Below are 11,759 nucleotides of genomic sequence, written 5' to 3'. Positions count from 1 at the left end.
CGAGCAGCCTGACTGTCCGGCCATTATTATAATCATCCTAATAAACACAAGCAGCCTGACTGTCCGACCATTATTATAATCATCCATAATGAACACGAGCAGCCTGACTGTCCGGCCATTATTATAATCATCCATATTAAACACAAGCAGCCTGACTGTCCGGCCATTATTATAATCATCCATAATAAACACGAGCAGCCGGACTGTCCGGCCATTATTATAATCATCCATAATGAACACAAGCAGCCTGACTGTCCGACCATTATTATAATCATCCTAATAAACACAAGCAGCCTGACTGTCTGGCCATATAACTACATTAGTGTAATCTATTTACATTTCACGGCACAGACCGAGCAACGTGGACATCGCTTTAAATAGAAACTAACGTCACACATTCGCCACGCCCCACCATGCAGATGGGCGGAGACTACAAGGTACGTCCACACATTTCCCTCTTCCCCTGACGTCGCCGTGTACATAGAGGCGGGCACGGCTAGGATGCCAGCTTGCGGCGCATGCGCGGAATAGCGGATCTGGAGCAGCGCATCACACTGCTGCCTATCTCCTGTATGAGTAGTTCGTGGCCGGTACCGCAGTGCGATTACTGCTTCTTGTTAGCACGCTGCCCGGTGTGAAGTGAACGTCTCTGCGGTGAAGCCGGATGACCAGTGCTTCTGCTGACGAAGGTGAAGACAGACAAGGTGCGGGCTCAGGTGAGGGTTTAGTCCGAGTAACGGCGTCCGTCTGATTGGCGTACGATATCTTGGCGCTCTTATATGGGGGTCTTTAGGAACCTGAGTGCCGTGGATACTGGACTGTGATTGGCTGACTCGATGTGACCCCGCCTGTTGCGCTGCCATGTACCGTGGATGGACTCGAACCCCTTCACCTCAGCTGCAAGGGGGACGAAGTTTGTTGTGTTTTGGCCGTGCTATTTGGGTGCTGCCATATTGGGTATCTGTGGAATCTTCCAGGGAGCTGCTCTGGTTATGTAGATGAGTCTAGTGGGGTTTATATTGTCCCTCCCACTTTCCTGCATAGAGGAAGCAGTGCAGGTGTGTCCTTACCTCTGAACGCCTGACAAATTATTCACATGCGCATGCTACGCCTCCGCGCCAAAAGTTGGATCAGATCTCCTCATAGGAAAGCTAGAAAAATATACCAACATCTCTGGGAAAGGTTTTCCTGCCGTCACGTGACTGGATTCAATCCCTTTTTAAATTCTAAATGTCCAGATAGTACAGGGAGCTGTAATACAGACGCATAAGGAAAGCAAAGATTTTATGTCCATGCCAAAAGAGTGGATACGACAGGAGTACGGCTGCGTTCACACGTGTCATATAACGGTCATCTGATCGCCTGTATTTTGTTGTAGAGTTATAAAACTTTGCTTTAGGCCCCATGCATACGACCGTAAAAAAAATCTGTAATTGCGGATCGCAATACGATCCGCAATTACACACCCTCCCGGTTCTATTGGCCGCGGACACCTTTCCGTATCGCTACGGAAGGGTGTCTGTGCCGTGAATTATGGAGCATGTCCTACTTTTCATTTTTTACAAAGTATGTGAGCACGGCCCGAAAATGGGCATCATGCACTCGGCCGTACCTGTAATCATGGCCCACGATTGCGGGCACGGCCGGCCGCAGCCAGTTTTTTCGGCCCGTGCTCCCATACAAAGTATGGGAGCACAGACCGTAGAACTTAAAAGATAGGATATGTTCTTTCTTTTCCGGAACAGTTCTATGACACGGACACCTATCCATAGCGATACGGAAAGGCGTCCGCGGCCAATAGAACTAAGTGGGTCTGTGATTGCGGACCGTATTATTATTTTTTCCCAACTGGGCGTTGTGAAGAGGAGTGCATGACGCTGACCAATCGGTGACAAATCACACTGTAACAATGGGCTGGAACAATGAGAAGTGTATGACGCTGATTGGTCACTGATTGGTCAGCCTCATACACTCCTCTGTACAACACCCAGTTGGTAAAAAGTAAAAACACGCCCAGTTGTCTATTAAAGTAATTAGCATAAATCTAAAATTGTCTATAACTTGCTCAAAAATGATCGTTATTCAAAATAAAAACCATTGTTATCTACATTACAGCGCCGATCAGATTATGTAGGAGATAGGGCGCTTATAATCTGGTGACAGAGCCTCTTAAAGAGACTGTCACCACATTATAAGTGCCCTATCTCCTACATAAGGAGATGGGCGCTGTAATGTAGGTGACTGTAATGCTTTTTATTTAAAAAAAACGATCTTTTTTCACAAAGTTAGGAGCGATTTAAGTTTATGCTAATGAGCTTTCTTAATGCTCAAGTGGGCGTACTTTTACTTTCGACCAAGTGGGCGTTGTACAGAGGAGTGCATGACGCTGACCAATCGTCATCATGCACTCCTCTCCATTCATTTACACTGCACTAGCGATATAGATATATCGCTATGTGCAGCCTCATACACAAACCCTAACATTACTAGTGTCCTGATAATGAATACACATGAAATCCAGCCTGGACGTCATGTGTACTCAGAATCCTGACACTTTTGACTCTTTTTTTTTTGTGAGATTCCAGCAACGGATACGAAATCTCGCGAGATCTCGGTGCTAAACGAGATTTGGTTTCACTTGCCGGAATCTCACAAAAAAAGAGTCAGAAGTGTCAGGATTCTGATTACACATGACGTCCAGGCTAGATGGTCATGTGTATTCATTATCAGGACACTAGTAATGTTAGGGCTTGTGTATGAGGCTGCACATAGCGATATATCTATATCGCTAGTGCAGTGTAAATGAATGGAGAGGAGTGCATGATGCTGATTGGTCAGCGTCATGCACTCCTCTGTACAACGCCCACTTGGTCGAAAGTAAAAGTACACCCACTTGGGCATTAAGAAAGCTCATTAGCATAAACTTAAATCGCTCCTAACTTTGTGAAAAAAGATCGTTTTTTTTTAAATAAAAAGCATTACTGTCACCTACTTTACAGCGCCCATCTCCTTATATAGGAGATAGGGCACTTATAATGTGGTGACAGTCTCTTTAAGGCCTCATGCACACGACCGTATTTTTTCCCACCCGTAAATACTGGCGTAAATATGGGTACGGTGTCACCCGTATTCCACCCGTATTTACGGGCACGTTTTTGGCTGCAAAATAGCACTGCACTAATCGGCAGCCCCTTCTCTCTATCGGTGCAGGATAGAGAGAAGGGACAGCCCTTTCTGTAATAAAAGTAAAAGAAATTAATACTTACCCGGCCGTTGCCTTGGTGACGCGTCCCTCTCTTCACATCCAGCCCGACCTCCCTGGATGACGCGGCAGTCCATGTGACCGCTGCAGCCTGTGATTGGCTGCAGCGGTCACATGGGCAGAAACGTCATCCAGGGATGTCGGGCCGGATGTCGAGAGGGACGCGTCACCAAGGCAACGGCCGGGAGACCGGACTGGAGGAAGCAGGAAGTTCTCGGTAAGTATGAACGTCTTTTATTTTATTTATTTTTACAGGTTGCTCTATATTCTGATCAGAATTCACTGTCCAGGGTGCTGAAAGAGTTACTGCCAATGAGTTAACTCTTTCAGCACCCTGGACAGTGACTATTTACGGACGTCGCATAGCAACGCTGGCGTAATGACTGGTGCGCACACGTAGTCACCCGTCATTACGGGAGCTCCATAGACTTCTATGGGCTGTCCGTGCTGTTTTTACAGCCTGAAATAGGACATGTTCTATCTTTTTCAACGGCACGGGCACCTTCCCGTAAGAAAACGGGAAGGTACCCGTGGCCAATAGAAGTCTATGAGCCTGTTATTACGGGTCGTAATAACGGGAGTTTTTACGGTCGTGTGCATGAGGCCTTAAAGTGGTTATCTGGGGACCAAATATTGCTTGGGTTTTTTATGTGAAAAGTCACTTACTAATGTTGTTTTATTTTTAATTATCGTGTAGTTCCGGCACCACTTCTCTGGGTTTGAACTAAGTCCTGTAGTTTTCCTAATATCAATGACGCGCCGACACAGCCCCGTGTGACTGAGGGCTTGCTTCCCGTGCCGTTTGTGTCTGCGTATTATCAAGCGCATGACCGCAAGGGACTGGCGCATTGCCTGTCGCTGGAGTCCCTGAGCAGAGCATCAACTAGTTCTCTGCCCGGGGACTCCAGCACTGCTCCCATCATATAAGGACAGTGATTTCCGGGGTTTTCTATTGCTGGAGCCCCCGAGAAGAGAATCAACTGGCGCTCTGCCATGGACTCCAGCACTGCTGTCAACTTCACTGTTCATATATGGACAGTGACGTCGGGAGCAGTGCCGGAGTCCCCGGGCTGAGCTCTAGTTGATGCTCTACTCGGGGACTGCAGAGATCGGCAATGTGCCAGCCCCTTGCAGTCATAGGCTGGGTTCACACGACCTATTTTCAGACGTAAACGAGGCGTATTATGCCTCGATTTACGTCTGAAAATAAGGCTACAATACGTCGGCAAACATCTGCCCATTCATTTGAATGGCTTTGCCGACGTACTGTGCGGACGACCTGTAATTTACGCGTCGTCGTTTGACAGCTGTCAAATGACGACGCGTAAAATTACTGCCTCGTCAAAGTAGTGCAGGACGCTTCTTTGGACGTTTTTGGAGCCGTTTTCTCAGACTCCAATGAAAACAGCTCCAAAAACTGACGTAGAAAACGCCGCGAAAAACGCGCGTTTCTCAAAAAACGTCTGAAAATCAGGGGCTGTTTTCCTTTGAAAACAGCTCCGTATTTTCAGACGTTTTTGGTCACTACGGGTGCACATACCCATACACTTGATAACACGCCGACACGAACAGCACAGGAAGCAAGCCCTCAATCACGTGGGGGCGTGTTGTCAATATTAGGAAAACTACAGGACTTCCGGGAACAATTCACTGGGTTTGAACTGCATGATTTGGTACAGAATTGAAAATAAAAGTACATTATTAAGTGATCTTTTTTTTCACATAAAAATATAACTCCCAATCAATTTTTGGTCCCGGATAACCTCTTTAAATGTGAACAGAACACATCACGAAAAAGATAAGGGTTACTGAATATTTAATATTTCAATGTTTGGCTGGAAAATGTTCATTCTTTGTCTGAGGAATTTGCCTTTTGAGTTCTATGATTTGGGATTATTTATATGTAGGTATTCAAATGTATTGTTATGTATGGAGCAAAATGGGACCGGTAGTTAAAGGGATTCTCCTGTACTATATGCCCACTGAGCTCTATAGATGAGGTCTGATCTTTTGATATACTCCCAGAGTGCTGGTCTCAGAGACATTATGGAGGTGGTTGTAACTGGAATTACCTACAATCCCTCCCCCATCTACAGTTGTGGCTCCTTGGCCTGGTTCACACAATGCAGATATCCTAAAAAGTAATGTAAAGATGTATACTCCGTCTGTTTGTTTTTTGCATCCACTCATGGATTTGCATCAAATCTGCTCTGTATGGACAAGAACTTTGACTTTGGCCTCGCTGTGAAAAGTCGTATTATATCTGGTACAGTTATTTTCAGACTTTTTATCTTTCTGGAGAAGTCTTTCAAGAAGGTTGTGACCTAAGAAATTGCTCAGTTCACCCAACGGCCTTACACTCTCCACTCTTGGTCATAGGGGGTGCTCCTGATGGGGGGGGGGGGGGGAGACCCTCTTACCTCCATATACCCTAAAAGGGCACATGCACAGATATTTCTTGTGGGCAAACAAGTATGACAAATTCTTTGTTATTTTGAGAACTGCCTGTTATGTTATAATTTTAGTAATAATTTTATAAAAATTAGATTTGAGTATTTCAGAAATAAACATCAGATTCTTGGCATTTCCATTAGTTGTGATTTGCCCCGTAATCTGACTGTCTTATAATTGAGCAGCTTCTTATAATAAGTGGCCTGTCAGTCATGCGTATTGACATTGGTGGCGTCAGTGACCATTCAGCTCTGCTTCTTTAAATCAGGGGGCATCCATCTCCTAGACCTGCACCAATGTCATTTTCTAACGTGTTATTATTTCAGCTGGATTTCTATAACTTTTGTATTCTTGTGTTTGTATATATTTTCTCTGTGTAGGTACCAAAAAGCACCTGCCTTACAAAAGGGGCATACTTTGGCCGCCAGTGATGGGGCCCTGAAGTACTCCAGTCTCAGAATCTGCTCTTGGCATGGGTAACTAATGCCTTTCTTGCTTGCTTTGTGGGAACTAGCTGAGCACCCAAGATCAAAGGTAAGCCCCTACGTCTATTATATGAATAGACAACACGTCTATTCATATAATGTATTTGATGCCTTATTTCTGTGGTCCCTTGTGTGTGTCCTCCATAAATAACACTACGTTCATGTGGAGATTGGCAAATTGGACATGGATAAAATGAATTGACTAATTTTTTTTTTTTTTTTATAAATTCTCTTTTATTAAGGATATTGACATATAAAACAACAATTAACAACATTCCATACATCCATCGTAATAACATTCTTACAATGAAGCAGGCTACATGAATCATAATATCATTAGTAAGATTGTCTCTGAGCGAAAGGGATAATTCCCGACACATCTTCATGAAATAAATTGTGAAAGAAAAAAATCAGAGGTATGCATTACAGGTCAAATATCAATAACCTACTGTGCGCTTACATCAACACAAAATATAGGAAAGAAAACAATAATACATAAAAGGGTAGATACAAAACAAAAAATATACATTCATTTACATTCATGTACAGTCTCCCTGATGGCGGAAAAAATTTTGTAATGTCAACACTTTGCTACGTCCCTAGTTTCTTCCGTCAAAATAAATCCATTATCATGGTGTAGAAGTTATTCATCCCGTAGTCCCCTCATATTAATTTACCTTATCACAACAGGGCCACCAGAGTTATTTCAGGAAAATTTTCCTAAATATTGCTTCCATGGTAGCCATGTCTTAAGAAAGCTGTCCCTTGTGAAAGTATTCCAGCCTACCAACTCCTCAAGTCTATATAGTTGATGCATTTTAGACCACCAGACCTCTATCGTAGGGGGATCTGTTTTCCTCCAATACAAGGGAATTAGAAGTTTTGCAGTGGCAACCAGAAAAGTAATCAGATTCTTTTTCGAAGGCGTAAAATCTTTCACTGGTAACCACAACAGAACCAACTCCGGAGTTAACCGGATATTATTACCTGTTATCTTTCCTATAGCTGTTTCCACCTCCTTCCAAAAAGTCTTAATTTTAGGGCAAGACCACCATATGTGTGCCTGCGTCCCTGTCTCCAGGCCACATCTCCAACAAACATCCGTGCCAACTAGATGTATTCTATAAAGATAAGCAGGTGTCCTATACCATCTCGTCACCAGTTTATACGAATTTTCTTGATACCTCACACATCTAGAGAACCCGTGAGCGTAAGAGAGTATCGTATCAGTCTCCATTTGCGAGAAAATGGAGCCCAGCTCTACCTCCCATTCTCTAATGAAATGTGGTTTAGATGGAGCTCTTTGTAGGAGGAGACCAGAATATATCCTAGACAGAGGCTTAGTCGGGGTATTGGGTAAGAGAATAATTTTCAAGCCACGTAGGATCCGGATATGAGCTTAGGTTAGCTGACAAAAATTTATGACATACTGATTTAAAATTAAGTTGATGTAGAAAGGGGGCTTTAACCTTATGAGTAGGAGAATTCGGATCATTTCCCTTAAGTCTTGTCCTAAGAACATCCAATTCAGGTAGATCTGCTACCCCTAAAATCTCCGCTACTTTTATAAGTTTTAAGTGTCCGCCACATTGAAGAACTCATACTATGCGTTTTATTTACATAATGTGGTAAAACAGCCAATGGAGCCAATGAAGAAAGATTTCCACTAGACATGGCCAAAGCACCCGATTTCTGGCAAACTCTAAGCATTCCCCTGGTCAGTACACTAACCAGTGCCTTTGGTGGAGGTAATGGTAATTTCACCCACAGCAAGTGAGCCAAATCCTCCGAAAGGAGCGCTCTTTCCATATCCAGATGAAGAGCTCCTATAGACAAATTAGCTAATTGTGACCATCTAGACAACTGGACCGCTTCGTAGTATGTCTTTAAATCAGGCAATGCCATTCCCCCTTGCTTTTTTTTAAGAGTGAGGAGCCGATAAGCCAACCTGGGGTGTTTATCCTTCCACAAGAACTTAACAAAAATACTCCTGAAACTGTTAAAGAAGCTATTTGGCATCTCAATAGGTAGACTCTGCAGCATATACAGGATCTGTGGGAGCACATAAGTCGCCAATAAATTTTTTCGTCCTATCCAAGAGACATAAGGTATGTTCAACTGAGAAATATATCTATGGATCTTGGAGAGAAGGGGTTTAAAATTAAGTTCGAAAAGCTGGGACACATCAGCTGAAATCATTATCCCCAGGTATTTAATAGCCTGCAAAGGCCATTTAAAGGGCGACATAGATTTCAGAACCAAGAGCTGACCAACCGGTACATTAATGCTCAAGGCCTCCGACTTATCGTAATTAATCTTAAAGTTAGATAACTCTCCAAATTCACTAAAGACGTCTATTATTTTTGGAAAGGCCTCCAGTGGATTTGTAATCAACAATAGCAAATCATCCGCAAAGGCTGCCAGTTTATGATTATGACTCCCCACCTTCAATCCTTCAATCTCAACGGTTTGTCTTAATTTCGCAAGCAATGTCTCCATCACCATACAGAACAGAGACGGGGACAAGGGGCAACCTTGGCGTGTTCCATTTGTAATAGAAAAATAGTCTGACAAAGGACCGTTCACTTGAATTCTAGCAGATGGGGAAGTATATAGAGAAAATATAGCCTCAATAAACACAGGAGGAAAGTTAAATTTAAATAAGGTAGCTCTCATGTACTCCCAACAGACCCTATCGAATGCCTTCTCTGCGTCAGTACCAAGGAGAACCATAGAGTGCCCCCGACGCCTTATTTGACATATTGCATGCAACACCCTGCTCACATTGTGTCTACCTTCTCGACCCTTCACAAATCCCACCTGTTCTTCATTAATTAGTTTCGGCAATATTGGTTGAATGCGAAGAGACAGAATTTTAGCCCACCACTTCACATCACAATTCAAGAGCGAGATAGGTCTATAGCTCCCACAGCATTCTAAGAATTGACTAATTTTAACATTGATGACAACCTGACATTAGTATTTTCTAGTTAGATTTAAAAAAACATTTTTTTTTAAAATCTGTTACTCGTTTACCACAATGGAAGAAATTCACATGCACTTTGGCATCAGTTTGATTCCAGTAATGAATATAATTTATTGACTGGTCTGTCATGATTATATGTTTTTGGTTGAAAGAAAACATACTGCAACAAAACCCAAGTGTGAATGTTATCTCAATGATGGGCCAAAATATATTAGACTGAAATTTGTATTGGGTATGTCAACCGATACCCGCCCTCCAGTGACTTATCCAGTGCTAAATCATAGGTAATCGAGATAGAGAGATATATATATCTCTATCTCACATCTCTCTCTGAGAAAAGATGACACAAGGGACCATGCTCAAAATCCTTCCCTGCCGTTTATTCATCAAACCATCACAATATCTTTCGAAGTAGGAGCAGCTTGATTCCAGCCAATCATTCACAATGTTTACAATATAACGTTAATTTGGATTTAATTTAGCCAATAGCATATAATGACAATATGTTTAGTCCTGAACCAATCAAAGGCTTAGAAGGAGTCTTAAAGGAACAGTGTCACCACAAAAAAATTTTTCATGTCAGTTTAATGTTAGTGTTTTATTAAAAACGTTTTTATTTATTTGTGTGTTACTTTTTTCTATTTTTTCACTTTTTCTTCCCTATGGGGGCTGCCATTTTTTTTTTTCCATTTCTGTATGTGTCGATTAACGACACATACAGACATGGAATACGGCAGCCACAGTCCCATAGGGACTGCGAACGGGGCCCGTCCCATCCACTTCTGTGTATGCCGTCTGTGGGAACGGCGCATGCGCCGCTCCCACACAGTCCAATTTGAAATGCGCGCCGTCCGGCGCCATTTTTCTGTGGACCAGAAGTCACGGCAGGACAGTAAGATTACTACTTCCGGTCGCGGCTTCCGGACTTGTGCACTTGGACCAGCGGCAGCAGACGGAGCGGACGGGCCGGAGGGAGCCGCGGCGGCAGGAGCAGGTAAGAGATTTCTATGTATGTTCGTGTTTGTGTGTGTTTACTACTGTATGTAAACCTACTACACTGTGTGTTAGCTCAAAAAATGGCGACACACAGTGTAGGAGGTTAGACCGTTCAATCCCCTCGTTTATCCCGGCACTAGCCAGGATAAAGGAGGGGGGGATTCTCAGAGCTCACAAGAGCGAGTGCTTTTTTCCCAATTTTGCAGCAAAAAGCAATGTGGTTGCTTTACCACATGCAATGCTGCAATTTTGGGAATAGCTCCATCTAGTGACCAGCACTGGGAAATATTATAAATTAGAATCTAATTTATAATATTTCCTGACTCGTGAAAAAAAAATTGAACAATGTTTAATCACCTACACACTAAATGTTTAATTAAAAAAAACCAAAACCTGTTTTGCTGGCAACACATTCCCTTTAAAGAGGCTCTGTCACCAGATTCTCAAATCCCTATTGCATGTGATCGGCGCTGCAACGTAGAACAGTAAAGTTGTTGTTTTTTTTTTTTTAAAAACGTTCATTTTTGGTCAAGTTATGAGCTATTTTATATATATATATGCAAATGAGCTTTGAAATGGGCAACTGGGCGTTTTTTTTTTTTCGTATGTCCAACTGGGCGTGTATTGTGTTTTTAACTGGGCGTGTTTACGTGTATGACGCTGTCCAATCAGTGACCAGTCAGCGTCATGCACTCTTCTCCAATAATTTACACAGCACATAGTGTTCTTACTAGAACGATGTGCAGCCACATACACAAGTGTCCTGATAATGAATACACATGACCTCCAGCCTGGATGTCATGTGTATTCAGAATCCTGACACTTCTGACTCTTTTCTGTGAGATTTCCAGCAAGGGAAACAAAATCTCGTAATCTCGTGAGATTACGCGTGGCTTGCTGTAATCTTGTTGAGGATTGTTTGAGGACGCTAGAGCGAGTGTGTCTTCTCCAATTTTGCAGCATAAAGCAATGTGGTTGCTTTACCACATGCCAATACTGCAATTTTGGGAATTGCTCCCTCTAGTGACCAGCACAGGGAAATGTTATAAATTAGAATCTAATTTATAATATTTCCTGACTTGTGAAAATATTAAAAAAGTTAGAACAATGTCTAATCATGTATATAATAACTGTTTAACTAAAGAGAAAATTTTTTTTTTTTCTAGTCACACATTCCCTTTAAATGTATCTGCTTGTAAGACAGTCAGTTATAACACACAAAATTGTTGCTAATTAACATCCCCCATATGTCTACTTTACATTGCCGTTGTTTTTTGAACATCCTTTTTTTTTTTTCTAGGACGTTACAAGGCTTTGAATTTTGGCAGCAATTTCTCACATTTTCAAGAAAATTTCAAAACGCTATTTTTACAGGGGCCAGTTCAGTTATGAAGTGGCTTTGAGGGCCTTATATATTAGAAACCCCCAAAAAGTCACCCCATTTTAAAAACTTCACCCCCTCAAAGTATTCAAAGCAGCATTTAGAACATTTCTTAACCCTTTAAACTTTTTACAGGAATTAAAGCAAAGTAGAGGTGAAATTTACAAATTTCATATTTTTTTGCAGAAATTAATTTTT

General features: G+C 42.4%; 1 protein-coding gene across 3 annotated transcripts in view; it reads left to right on the top strand.

The window, feature by feature from the left end:
• The first annotated feature begins 468 nt into the window (after positions 1–468).
• Positions 469–11,759, top strand: part of TMEM184B (transmembrane protein 184B) — a 157,674-nt gene continuing 146,383 nt past the window's right edge. The window contains exons 1-2 of one of the 3 annotated variants that reach the window (XM_075833691.1): positions 469–704; positions 6,094–6,247. In XM_075833691.1, the coding sequence (XP_075689806.1) occupies positions 6,197–6,247 (51 nt within the window). In that variant the 5' untranslated portion in view covers positions 469–704; positions 6,094–6,196. Of the gene's footprint in view, positions 717–6,093; positions 6,248–11,759 lie in introns of all 3 variants that reach the window. The other 2 variants (XM_075833690.1, XM_075833692.1) reach the window with 2 other exon arrangements.

Source organism: Rhinoderma darwinii, chromosome 7 (genome assembly GCF_050947455.1).
Source record: "Rhinoderma darwinii isolate aRhiDar2 chromosome 7, aRhiDar2.hap1, whole genome shotgun sequence".
Lineage (NCBI taxonomy): Eukaryota > Metazoa > Chordata > Amphibia > Anura > Rhinodermatidae > Rhinoderma > Rhinoderma darwinii.
Note: the sequence above shows the minus strand (reverse complement) of the source record. Positions and strands in the feature narration are given on the sequence as shown.